This window comes from Dicentrarchus labrax, unplaced genomic scaffold, assembly GCF_905237075.1.
Source record: "Dicentrarchus labrax unplaced genomic scaffold, dlabrax2021, whole genome shotgun sequence".
NCBI classification, from domain to species: domain Eukaryota; kingdom Metazoa; phylum Chordata; class Actinopteri; family Moronidae; genus Dicentrarchus; species Dicentrarchus labrax.
The window spans coordinates 10,941,321-10,955,254 of NW_026136703.1; the positions used below are offsets into that span (position 1 = coordinate 10,941,321).

The window sequence follows — 13,934 nt, forward strand, 5'->3', positions numbered from 1 at the left end:
GTGACACACACACACACACACACACACACACACACACACACACACACACACACACACACACACATTCAACCACACTAAAACAGGATTTGGCTTGACTGGTCTGACTAAACACCACTCTCTCCATAACCACGACCTCCACACACACACACACACACACACACACACACACACACACACACACACACACACACACACACACACACACACACCACACGCCACACACACACACACACACACCCCCCCCCCACACCTTCCAAAACAAATCCCTTGAGGCCACCCGGCCACCTCCTCCCCCCCCTCCTTCCTCCCTCTCACACTCTGTGGTCTGAGCTGCATGCTCACTGTCCCGAAACATGATGAACCATTCAGCCCTATGGGAATTTCTCCTCCCAGCAAGCTACTGTAGCGTCAGCCAGAGTATAGATGCAAAGGCAGCAGCAGCAGCAGCAGCAGCGGCAGCAGTGTGGCAGTAGCAGTGACTTGGCTCAGGCGTCAGGCAGCCTCTCAGTGACATTCTGCTTCAACTTGCCTGAGAGGCGGCACACTTCACCCAGCTCAGCTCACACTGGGAGGAAAAGTTCTCTCTCGTCTTCTTCCTTTGGCTCCCATGCAGATTCTACTAATTTATGAATGACCGGGGAAGGATGCTCTGCAACTTGAGGATACTTTTCTCATCTGGACACACGGTGGCTGTGCTGGACAGCTGATGGGGAACATGATGCTCTGTTCTGCTGCGCCTCTTGAGCAGGGATGACTGAAGCCTTCTGGTGTCCACTTCTCCTCCTCCTACTCTTCGTCCTCTTTCTCCTCTGCCATTGTGCTCTCCTCTGGCATGCGAGGGTCAAGTCGGCAGGATTTCTCATCCACCTCAATCCTCCCTCCAACTGTGTTGTGATCCTGTTCCTCAGCGCCACACTTGACCTGAAGGCTTCCCAGGCAAAACAAAGGGATTAACTATGAACTTTGCTCTCACCAGGAGACACAGTCTGCCCTTAAACAGAAAACTGTGAGATCTGAGGAAAGTCAACTGTGAGTATGTTCATCTTTTCCCCCCTTTACATTAGTGACTTGTTTCATGGTCTCTAGAGACTCATGAGTGATTGCATATGCACTTTTTGATGAATGCACAAAGGCATGACCTGGATTTAAGGGGGAATAGAGTCATGTGTGCACAAGTGCATGTCTGAGAGGTCTCAGCATGTATTTTTAATGTAGCCTTTTACCTTAATGAATGCAACCGAGGATGTGCAGCCGGAAAGATGTGTGTGCATCTGTTCTTCTGGAAGACTTGGTGTATAGAAAAGTGCTCACATTAGACTGGATATGTATTTATTTGGTCACATATCAAGTACATTTTAAAGGCTACTAATTCTTGCAAAATAACTTGAAGGAATGTGTGTTTCATAGGCTGTAAGTGGCATATCTGTTTTATACACTCATTTAACTTGTGAGTCTTCATCTCAGATTCACATCTGCCTTCATCCATCCTCCACATATTCCTATTTCACTCTTAGCCTGTCAGTAGTACGCTCAGTTTTAAAGCACAATCCTATTTTTTACCACACCCTTTCTCCTGCCTACTCCTCCTTTCTCCTTGTTTTTAAAAATTCAAAATGGTATCCTTGTATGGTAAAAATGTGGAATTCGTGTTTTTTTTAATTCTCTCTTTATTTCTCTCCCAAAAGACCAAGAGAGATCGATATTTTTCTTCAAAAAGCTAGAGCACGCGGCTCTCACCTGCTTTCCCCTCCTGTCTTTGATTAAGTGGAAATGACAAAACAAGGAAGGATTAAGCAGTGAAGCGTGATTTTAACGAGTCCATCCAGTCCCCACAGATCTTGTGAGGTGTTGCAAAAACTGTAGAAAGGTGCTGGTGCTCTTTTAAAAAATGGAATGGACTATGGAAGTGGCTGCCATAAAACAGTATTTTTGTGGGTCAAGAAAAAAAACATGACCAGACAGTAGACCAGACTTGACTTGTTTTTGTGCAGCATTTTTACTTTAAATCACATTATTTGTGATTGTAAATGTTGGCTTGGGATTTGTCCAGCAGGGATATACTATGACATCAGACCTGCTCTCATTTGGCTCTAATTTCCTCTATAGTGTGCCAGTGAGCTTAATTTTAAGCATCTTAACAAACTGAGATAGCAGTTTGAGAGGGAAACACAGATATGTTTTATTGTCCATGCGTTTTTGTGCGTCCCCCCTATAAACTTAAAATTGATATTTAAACAGCATGGAGGTTATTCAAAAGGTTATTTGTTTTTGAAGACAAATGTAATGGGCTGGGACAAACAGCCCATAACACAGGGTAGACAAACCTAGAGGCAAAAACAGCAACAGACACAGATCCATATTTAGAAAACTCTTCATACGAGAACACAAATGAATTTATAGCCAGATCATTATCCAAATGATGGGGCATTAATGAAATGTTGTTGTCGCTCATAAAAAAGAACTCCTACAGGCATTAAGCGTTATCGTTTTATTCCCTTCAGCAGCTGCCAAAACCACTGGGGTGTCCATAAGCAGATCATAACATTCATCTAATGATCATATTCATCATTCCTCATCGTAAAAGAGATGTAATTCAAGTTTGTACTTGTTTTAAAATCACTGGGGAGAAAATATTTAGGTGTTTAATAAACAAAGAGCCCGAAAGTATACGCTGCATTACAGAGTATATGTTCTTACTTTTATTTTCAACTTGTTTACACCTAACATTGTCCATCCAAATATATGCTGCTATGATTGATAAGTATACCAACACTGACATGTTGATAAACATTCCATATTGCATGTTTCGGAGTCTTACATGTGAACATTTATAATCCGCTTATTTTCTCCTCCAGTGTCGGATACGCAGAATGATTCAAGTATTTCTTAGGTCCTTACATATGCAGGAATCTTAACCATGGGTCAGTGGGCTGACTACAGGATGCATGAACCATTGTGACAAAAAGCTCTGGGCTGATTTGCACATCATACATATCCACTACGCAGACACACATGGTGTCCTTTGCCTCCTTTGCTTTGACTCGCCTCTCTTTTGCCTTCTTCTGCTTCTCCTTTTGGTCTCTCTCATCTTCTTTCCCTTTCTTTTAAATGCCACACACATGCTATTTGCTTTTTACGTTTCTGCTGTACAGAGCAGCTGTGCTGCAACCAAAGGAGTGGGAAGAAAAAGGTTATGTATGACTGGAAGGCCTGGTGGGGGCCAGTGTATGGAGCCACTGCACAGGAGCACTGATGGCCAGGTGCCAGAGGACCTGCAGGAAGCCACCCTTCAACATGTCCGCCTCTGCACTCGGTATAGAGGCTCAGGACGGATTTGTGCTACCTAGTCTGTCCTCGCTCAGAGACTGGGCACTGTTAATCACTGGATCAATGACCATTACTTATGCATACTGAGCTGAACACGATATTTCAGGAAGCAGTCAGATACTCTTAGGATGTATATGTAATGAGGAAGTTTTCAGTTTTCTTGGCAAGAGTGAGAGCAAAATGTCTTTGCGCCAGTATTTGGCCCTGATTCATAGTACTGACCTCTGGGTATGATATTTTTCACCATACACCGTATGACCAAGTCACAGTATGCTACCAGAAATTCTGCAGTATCTTTATTTTTCAAAGCTTTTGTATGACCAGACTGCATCAGGATGCTCTTCCCCTCTGTGCGTCACATTTGATGTCCAAGTCCAAAAACAGGCCATAAGACCATATTCACTATTTATAGTGATGCAGTCCATGTTTACCCCACACTCTGTTCTGAGTGTACCATTAAAAAAGCTTCCTGCTTCAATTTAGAAGCTATTAGCAAGCTTGACTTGTTCTACCGGCTGAGGTCAAGAGGTAGAACAAGTCCATTCATTGTGTGTGTATGTGTAAGCTTAGCAACGCTATAGTCATCAGTGAATCAGAAATATCCTCATTTCTCAAACACCGTAGCTGTCATCATTAATTCATTCTTTTTGGAAACATGATCACATTCAGTCTATTTTTGTTTTGAAAAGAGCTGTGTATACAATGGCTTATTACGTAATGACCCAAAGAAGGAACATGAGTATGTGGACCAAATTTCATAGTTGTTGAGATATTTAATTCCACAGCAAAGTGCTGGACCCCCCCCAACCAACCTAACACTGTCATTTCTAGAGCTACACCATGAACTAGACTAGACCAAAAATGTTACAGAGCTCAGTGGAAAAAAACGAGGAGCTCATTACGAAGGTCTCTTAAGGTAAACAATAAGAACAAAACTACAAATCGCTAAGCTTGTGCACAACAGGAAATAGCAGCAAAATCTGTGGACAGATTCATGGCACCTCCGACACTGAACAACGTAATGATGTGGGGGATTTGATTGATGTGATATGAAATGCCATTCTATAACAAGACGAGGGACAACCCAAGTCCTGCAGGAGGACCCCCACGGTGACTGGAATGTTATTTGTGTAGGCCTCCGGCTGACGCTGGCACTCCTGCTAACCTGGCACTGTTAAAGCAATGCCAATGAGTTAGGAAATGATTTCTCAACTCCAGTGTAGCGATTACATCCAAAGCGTTGCATCATGGGCATAAACGTCTTACGATGAGATCTCCAGCAGAGAGAGCGGTTAAGAGAGATGATCACAAGAAGAAAAAAAAAGAGATCTTGTGGGAGAAAGGAGCAGAATACAAACCTCATGGGTTTAGCAGTCAGGGCTTTAAAAATGTTCATCCAGCTTCATGAGCCATCTTTATTTCATGCCAAATACATCATCACCCGATCACAAAGAGAGTTTAGTAACCATATGTTCTCTGTTTGGTATCTCAGCAATCATAGATAAAGTTTTTCTGTGATTGCATTCAGTTTTCTGAACCTGACTCTCACTACAATGTCCCCTATGCGGTCCTTCAATGGGAGACACTCCAGGTGTCTGTACTGTATATGGGAGTGGCCAGGATTGGTCAGCTAGAATCTGAATCAGTGTATTTTTGAGTGCCTATCCCCCAACATGGTGCTAATGAGTGTGTTGACTGCTTTGCCTCTCTTTGGGCATGTCTATAGGGATAAGGCAGACTGGGCGGGGGAGGTGGGGGAGTGTAAACCTGATTCTCTGCCCACATGTGTGCCGACACATCCACATCCATTTGTCATCCCTGGCTGATGGCCTGAAGGTTCAATTGCTACAACTCTCATGGAGGATTTTCTCTGTGGAAGCCATATGCCCCGGAGTTCATTGTCACTCCACACTGAGAGCCTCAAACAGTCTGTGCCTTCCTGATGGAGGGTTTATGCCACTATTGTTGTACGGGTCATTTTTTAAGAAGGTAATGATTATGCGAACATTCGGATCTTGGAACGTCATACACTGGATGAAACTAGGCGTTAACATGGCACTGAAAGTCCCTAATTTTAAGCAGAGCAAGGGGCAAGACCCATCAAAACCACAGCGTCCAGTTGGCCGAGGAGTGTCCTCTCTAGAAAGCTGGAAGGAGGGAGTGCAGAACATATTATCTCTACTGACAACAGAGGAACAGTATAACATAGAGACTAGCCTCACGCTCGAATGGGCTACTGAATAGTCTAATGGGTACAAATCTGGGTTGTCCCCACAGAGTATAATCATCCATCCGCATATACAAATGTACTCAAACCCAGGGGATTTAATGCTGCTTCAACATATTTGATAAACACCTTCAAGGCAAGAGCAAGACCACATGGCACTGTCATGCATTTGTAGGTCATGAAAGACGAGACATCAAGGCATGGACATTTCCTGTGGGATTGTTTTGAATGCACAGATTCAGGTTGGCATGGGTAACCCCTCAGTCACTATTGATCGGTGCGTCCAGCACCCAGGGATGAAATGTGCATGCACACCATTGCTCTGACCTGAGGGTGTAGGAGGGTGTGGAGGGTGATTGCTGCCCTCTACTGGTGCAGGGCATGTAGTTATGTGTGGGTACTGTACCTTCTCACATGTAACATAACATCAAGCAAGTGCAACAACACAAGATAACAAGCCATCTAATATTACTTACTAGTCTAACAGCAAGAAGACCAGCTTGCCGTCTGTCTTGTAGTTGATTTGTTTTGCAAAGCTATCGCCAGTGGCTAAAAGCCAATCTGAGATTTATTCTTGTCTGGCAGCCTCTTACTTGATAACTTTATCTTTTTCCTCTTCTTAGCTTCCTCCATCAATGTCCATTTGGGTCTATTTGCCTCTGCCATGTCCACAGAGGCTGCAGACCCCAAGTTCCATTTCCTGCTGGCTCCCCATCAGCATCCCCTCTGGCTTACCCTTGGCCTGAAAACCTCTTCCCGGAGGTCCAAAGCTCCTGTGCTAGGGGTGTAAACACCTATACTCTCTCGGTGCTGAACGGAAAACTGAACTAACTAGCTAAACTAAAGTAAATCTTTCTCTCCATCAGGAAACTGTATAAATCCCAGAGAGTTGAGGCAGAATAGCCAGAGGACAAAACTTGAAAACATTCTTTCAGAAAATATGATCCAGTAAAAAGACATAGTTGGTGGTGTGTGACTTTGGGCTGTGAAGTGTTACAGAGCCGAGTGTGAATGACAGAGGCACCATTCACCCGAGTATTAGTCAGTGTAGCATCAAAATGATTTTGAAGCTTTTATTTTAAGGTAAAATAATGTTGCTTTAAAAAGTTTATGTTGACTGTTATGAGAACTCAGAATGCACTGGGAGCTATAACACAGATAGGGTGTTTCACCACTTCTGGGCCAAGTTACTAAACTGCTCCGAAAACATGTTAGCAAAGTAAACCAAACTATTAATTCCAAACAATAGAACAGAAATCTATGATATGACTTATATATATATATATCATAGATATACTGCTTTTTACCAGTTCTTCTGTGGTTGGCTAACTGAATGGTTCTGTTTCTATGAATGATCCCATAGGCCAAGGCGCGGTAGAGAAGAGAGTATTGCAGGACTAGGAGAAAATGTTTGCTTATTTGATTATTTTAGTGCCATCACTCTTTAAAATGAAGTATACACTGCAGAAATCGGAATTTGATGCATGGCTGACAAATTAGCTGGCAGTGAGTTTGAAATCTAGGCACATTTGTATGTTTATCCACCATACTGCATCTGTCATTTTATACACTTTCAACAAATTTCATGGCTGAATGTACAGTACTGGCTCCCTTAGAGTGCACCAAAGTTGTTTTTTATGCTTATATCCAAGTGCCAATTCATGTTTTGATTTCTTCTTCCACTATTTTTGCATTCAATTTGAGGGAAATGTATGTTGTCACATTTGATTGATAAAATAATAAAGACATTTCTCACCACCACCACTTTGATTTACTCCAGACAATTCATTTTTCTCTCACACTCCAAAAACTTGCACGTTAGTGAGCTGGGAGTTGCCTGTAGCTATGTGTGACTGCTAATGTACTTTGTGTTAGCTAGTAAGCACTGGGACAAGGCTTTTACAAACATCACCATAATCATTTGTTTGTTGGAAGATTTCAGTTTTCACAAATGATTTGCTATATGCTCTTTTTCATAGTGTCACAGAGAAATGCCCATCTTAGGGAACTATAAACTGATGCACTCTTAATATAACAGCAAGGATTTAGAGCAAGGAACAAAATTATGTAATGACCTGGATTTTTTAAATGTGCCACAGATGTTTGCAGAGATTGCCTAAAACACTCCATATGGGTATACTTACATGAGCTAGAGCTAATTGTGTCAACTGTGTGAAGACAATAGCTTAATGACATTTTTTCAGTAGATGTAGCAGATAAAAAACACAATCCCTTAAATACCAACTTTATATATAATTCAGTAAAGTGGATGCTATCAACTGTTACGGAGGACAAAGGCAGGTTTTACTTTTGGTTTTAAAGAGCAAAACATATTAAGCTTGTATATTCTCCTCCTTGGTGTCAAGCCAAGTGTAAATATTTGATGCTCAACATGCTGAATTGTCGACATCTAGTGGATGGTTGATGATAATGAATGGGACCTTGTTTTTGAAGGAATAAGGAATCACATTTTCTTTCTTTTCTTTCCAGGAGATCTTCCTGAAAATGACTAATCCAAACATTCTTATCATGCTTGGATGCTAATAACAACAAGAAGACCATGGAAGGAGAGAGCATACTAAACTCCACTGTAAATGCCAGTACAATGGATATCCAGCTGGTCACTCATAGTCTGTGGGAGGTGATCACTATTGCCACTGTGTCAGCTATAGTCAGCCTCATAACCATTGTGGGTAATGTCCTGGTGATGCTCTCTTTCAAAGTTAACAGCCAGCTAAAGACAGTGAATAATTACTACCTGCTGAGTCTGGCAGCTGCTGACCTCATCATAGGTGTTTTCTCCATGAACCTCTATACCTCTTATATACTGATGGGCTACTGGGCCTTAGGGAATCTTGCCTGTGACCTGTGGTTGGCAGTGGACTATGTAGCCAGTAACGCTTCTGTCATGAACCTGTTGGTGATCAGTTTTGACAGATATTTTTCCATCACCAGACCTCTGACCTACAGGGCCAAACGGACTCCCAGACGAGCTGGGATCATGATAGGTTTAGCCTGGCTGGTGTCACTTGTTCTGTGGGCTCCACCTATTATCTGCTGGCAGTACTTTGTAGGGAAAAGGACTGTCCCTGAGAGGCAATGCCAGATCCAGTTTTTCTCTGAGCCTGTGATAACCTTTGGGACAGCGATTGCTGCCTTTTATATCCCTGTATCAGTCATGACAATCCTTTACTGTCGGATTTACAAGGAGACGGAGAAGAGGACCAAAGATCTGGCGGAGCTACAGGGTATTAACTATCCCACAGACTCTCGGGTCACCCAGCCCCAGAAAACCATTATCAGATCCTGTTTTAGCTGTAAATTAAGGTCAGCTTCACATGACAGGAACCAAGCCTCTTGGTCCTCCTCCAGCAGAAGCAATGCTGCCAAATCGGCAGCCACCACCAATGACGAGTGGTCAAAAGCCGGTCAGCTGACCACCTTCAACAGTTATGCCTCCTCTGAGGATGAGGACAGACCTGTGTCTCCAGGGGGTTTCCAGCCCTCCTTCAGGAACCAGGCTTGTGAGACCATCAAGAGTGGTGTGGGCAGTGAGAGCGAGCAGCTCAGCAGCTACGATGAGGATAGCTTCTTCCAGACGCCACCCAAAAGCAACTCTCAGAAGAGCAGCAAGTGCGTGTCCTACAAGTTCAAGCCCGTGGCCAAAGATGCTCATGTGGAGCACCACAGCAAAAATGGAGACACAAAAATGGCGTCGTCAACGTTCTCCTCAGCTGAGTCCATGAGCGTTCCATCCACCTCCTCCACGTCTAAGCCCATAGACGCCACGCTGAAGAACCAGATCACCAAGAGGAAGAGGATGGTGCTGATCAAGGAGAGGAAGGCAGCTCAGACTCTCAGTGCCATCCTGCTGGCCTTCATCCTAACATGGACGCCTTATAACATCATGGTGCTTATTTCCACCTTCTGCTCAGACTGCATTCCCCTCTCACTCTGGCATCTGGGCTACTGGCTGTGCTACGTTAACAGCACTGTCAATCCCATGTGCTACGCACTTTGTAACAAGACTTTCCAAAAGACCTTCCGTATGCTCTTACTTTGTCAGTGGAAGAAGAAAAGGATTGAGGAGAAACTGTACTGGTATGGACAAAACCCTGTGGTCAGCTCCAAACTGACATAAACTGTTATTTTTTTAAGATGGTGTATGATGATGGCTGTAAATTATATGTTTGTATTATTAACCCTGGCGTCATGAAGCTGAATTCTACATATTAGGTGATATAGAAAATAAAAATACTATATCAAGGAGCTAGTACGATTTGTAATGTGGCTCATTAATCAGTAGGTCTACTATAGTGTATGTTAATTACTGCTCAAACTTTGGAAAAGAGAGAACATTATAAAATTGTCCCAATATAATTAGTCACACTGTAAATAGATTCTAAAATATTAGAAATACCTGTAATTTCTCCCAGAATTGATGCTCTTTTGCAGGTAATCCCATCAATTAACACATTTCATATTGTACTGTATTTGTTTTCAAGATGCAGTTTGATATCTAGAACATGATAAAACAACATAATAAAATGGTTACAAGATGATCATTTACACTGTTGAAAGTATTAAAAATTGCCAGTATCCTCCCCAAAGCTGAATGCTCTTACACCCAATATGTAACACACACAGATGTGTTTTATTCTGTAGGTACTGTGTTTGTATTGAGGATGCTCACTTTAGAATTGCTATGTTATTGTAAAGGGCTAATGCGTGTTGTCCTGATGTCAGAATCTGTTTGCTAAGTCAAGATTGTAACTTGATGATAATCAAAGCCTTTTCACATGTGCCAATGTCATTTGTCAGACGAGTGAATATAGATTCATCTTCATTGTTTTCACATATGTTCTGTGTTTTCTGCCCTGCAAAATCTCAGTGGAATATGAAGAGTAAGGTTTCCATAAATTAAAACACAAACATTTATAAAATAAACCAAAAACTGAACATACTGATTTACCCTATAACCTGTACAAACTACACGACAAACTTGCTGAACAGTATCAGTGTTTACGATGAGAAAACAGTGGAGGAATTAAGAGCACACAGTGATGATTATAATCTGTTTATTACTCCTTATCCTCAGGATATTTTCTTTTTGAAATACAGTATTTGTTTTCTCTGAATTACTGTAGCTAAATCAAAATGTCTTATCTTCATTGTATTTCTGGCAAACTTGTAATGTACTGTGGCAAAAAAAAAAAAGAAAAAAAGGAAAAATAGCTGTTTGTGAAATGTTCTGTAGGCATTGGATGCGAGATGACATGCAAACGATATTTTACATGTGTCATAAGCTATAATGTCATGAAACACTTTTTTGTAACTGTGATAAACCAGAAATCTGCACTTGCAATTTGGGGAATGAAGGAGATGCTTTGCTTCATGTATTAATAATGGTGTATGATGGAAACAAAGCTAGAGCTAAAACCGTACTGCATTTTTATACTGTGTTCCAAGTTTGTGATTCATTTTTTGCTGTTTTCAGTATTTCGTGATCATGTCCAGGCATTTCTGAATAAAATGTGGTGAATTTAATGTCCAGCTTAGTGTCTATTAGAAGAAAATCACTCATGTAGCCTGCTCTACCTCCTCTTGACACTCGATAGCTGCCAAACCCATTGTCACCCAGCATCACAAATCCTGACAATGATGTCCTTATAGCTCATCCTTCTTGCAGTCTCCACTTTGAATCAGTTTGACTGTGTCTGAAGGTCTCACCATCATCCATGCGTACTTGCACAGTCGCTCCTTGTTGCAGTCCTTTTGCCAGTAGATCACATTCCTGCGATTGAGGTTGGCACCAGCACAGGCGTCGTACCACCAACCTCCTCCTGGCACTCCCTGAAACTCCAGCTTAGCACAATTTTGGAAGTAGTTGTCATTGTCTCTGTCTTTAGTGGTGAATCTTTGGTTGTCGTGGAGGTAGTTCTCTGTGTCCAGGGTCAGAGCGTCTACAGCTGTGCCCTGGAACAACCCCAGCCTCAGCCTGTATGCTAATGATTCATTCTCCACCAGGAATGGATCATACTCCCCCATCTTGGTGATGGCGTCTCGGTCAACTAGTTTTACTCCCAGTTTATAGCGCCCGGGGCCACGGGTGAGCTGATGAAGGTGTTCATTCCCAAGCCAGTGATCTCCAGTTACATCCCCAAAGCCATGCTTGTACTCCACCCAGGTACGATCGAAATTCACGCTGCTGTTGACGGTGATATGCTGCACCACGGTCCAGCCTCCCTCCTGCATGGCACAGTAGGCCACGATAGGGGAGTCACCTGGTTGGATCAGGTACACCCCGTCTCTGGCCTGGCCTGAAGATGTCATCAGCATTTCATGGCAGTCTCTGGGCAACACTATTGATCAAATGAATGTTTGAGTCATAACTGCTAATTAGTAAAGGGTAATTACACTTGATTAAGCATGTTGGTTAGTAAGAGATGGGTGGGCTGGGGGAGATATGTCCTAAGATCAGATTTCTATCCATTTGATGCTAAAGTGATGTCCATGGTATCTGGCAGTGTAGTTGCTGATAGCAACACCCATACCTCACTCTCCCATTCCAAGCTTTTAGAAGAAACTATGGTTGAGACCCTTTAAGGACCTATTTGGAGCCAGTGTTTGGAGAAAAAACACTTATTCTTTTTCTTGCCAAGAGTTACAGTAGACTAGAAGATTAATACCACTCTGCTGTCAATCGATTAAACATGAACTGCCAGGCAACAGTTATCTTAGCTTAGCACAAAGACTTGAAACCGTGGGAAATAGCTAGCCTGTATCTGTCCAAAGGTAACAAAATCCCACTACATCTCTTAAGATCACTAAAACAGATTTAGTTTGTTTATATGAATACAAGTGTGAAAATGACACATCATGATTTTATGAGGGTTATCGTTCTTGATCAAAACACACTACTTGGATTTTGTTACTTTTGGACAGAGCCAGGATAGATTTTCCCCTGTTTCCAGTCTTTGTGCTAAGCTAAGCGAAAAGGCTGGTAGCTCTAGCTTCATATTTACTGTACAGACATGACAGTGATATTAATCTTCTCAGCTAACTCTTGGCAAGAAACCGAATAACCATATTTCCTTATACCCCCTATTTCTACTATTCCTTGGAGCTCCCAGTGATAGTGTCAAAAGCTACAATGTGGTCAACAGCAATGCCAGGAATCAGTTGTTACACTGATGGCAACGGCACACTAACACTGTTTCTCAATGTCTCCCAGGTACACAAAGTAAAACCTTGATCAATTGCCAAACTATTACAACTGTTTGTCTTATTGTCTTGTCTTATCTTACTAAGATACACAAATCGCCTCACTGGAGGTAACACTTACCAATAATGAGTCACTAAGCAATTTGGATCTACAGCCTGGAATTTGACCCACACCCACAGGAAAATCGGATAATCATGATAATCTATGCATGAGCTGTGTGCATTTAATTCCCCCAACAAATGCAATAAAAATGCATTATTGTGATAGACAGGAAAAAGAAGAGTCAAAATGAAAGTGAATGTGTACACAAATAAATACCTCTCATCCCACGGTTCAGGACCAAGTTATGCTCATCTGGAGAAATCAGATTCAGGTTCTCAGCTTGGAGATGCTCCATGTCAACTCCAGACACACTGAGCAACAGCAGAGCCACTGCTGGCAGCCAGCATCTCGCACACCGCATCCTTCACTTTCCTCTGCTGTCAGACCAACTGCGTCTAATTAATCATACAATGCTGTGAGCTTCTTGTTGAATTCAGTACGTAATGAAGAACACAAAAAACTGTACTGAGGAGAAAAAAGGAAGGTATCTTGAAATGTAAAATCAATGTGCTTACCTTTAGTATAGCCAGCTGTATAAGGTGACAGAAATATGTTACTCTCTGAACCCAAATCTTTTCCCACGCTCTTACTGTATGGTCTACACTGACTGAATGAAAAGCACCAGCAGACTGCTGAGTTTAGATTCAGAGTTCACTGTGTCTCCTGCCCAGTCACAACTGGACTTCAGCCTCAGGTTCACATCACAATGACATCAACCCTCCACTTATCTGTGTCAAGTGAGATAAACCCACATGTAAATGGAGAGATATGAGCTTTGTAAACCCATATCTCTGACTTACTTAAATCACTTCAAGCATTATTGAGGCTGAAGTCCAGATGTGAATGGATTGTAGGGGTTCAACTTATATGTGTTGCTGGTGATCTGGCATCTTTCCACTTGTTATTTCATCTACTTTAACTTGTGGTAAAGTACAGTTTTGAGTTTAAGTACAGCACGTGCATAATTAAAACGGCAACATATTGGTGCTGTCTTCTCCCACAGAAGAAGGGGATTACACCATTTGTTCTGGTTGTAAAAAATGCTCATTTCAA

The 13,934-nt window shown here is 42.2% G+C and overlaps 2 protein-coding genes across 2 annotated transcripts; one reads left to right on the plus strand and one right to left on the minus strand.

Moving 5' to 3' along the window:
* Nucleotides 1-364: 364 nt before the first annotated feature.
* Nucleotides 365-10,031, plus strand: chrm5a (cholinergic receptor, muscarinic 5a). Its single transcript, XM_051392551.1, has 2 exons — nucleotides 365-1,029; nucleotides 8,045-10,031. The coding sequence occupies exon 2, from the start codon at nucleotides 8,115-8,117 to the stop codon at nucleotides 9,693-9,695; it is 1,581 nt and encodes a 526-aa protein (XP_051248511.1). The 5' UTR covers nucleotides 365-1,029; nucleotides 8,045-8,114; the 3' UTR covers nucleotides 9,696-10,031.
* A 584-nt stretch (nucleotides 10,032-10,615) lies between these two features.
* On the minus strand, nucleotides 10,616-13,612 carry zgc:194887 (uncharacterized protein LOC571819 homolog). The gene is made up of 3 exons (XM_051392614.1): nucleotides 13,397-13,612; nucleotides 13,098-13,276; nucleotides 10,616-11,916 (listed from the first exon to the last, which is right to left on the minus strand). Exons 2-3 carry the CDS (start codon nucleotides 13,240-13,242, stop codon nucleotides 11,222-11,224), a joined length of 840 nt encoding a protein of 279 aa, XP_051248574.1. The 5' UTR covers nucleotides 13,243-13,276; nucleotides 13,397-13,612; the 3' UTR covers nucleotides 10,616-11,221.
* Between the last annotated feature and the right edge of the window lie 322 nt (nucleotides 13,613-13,934).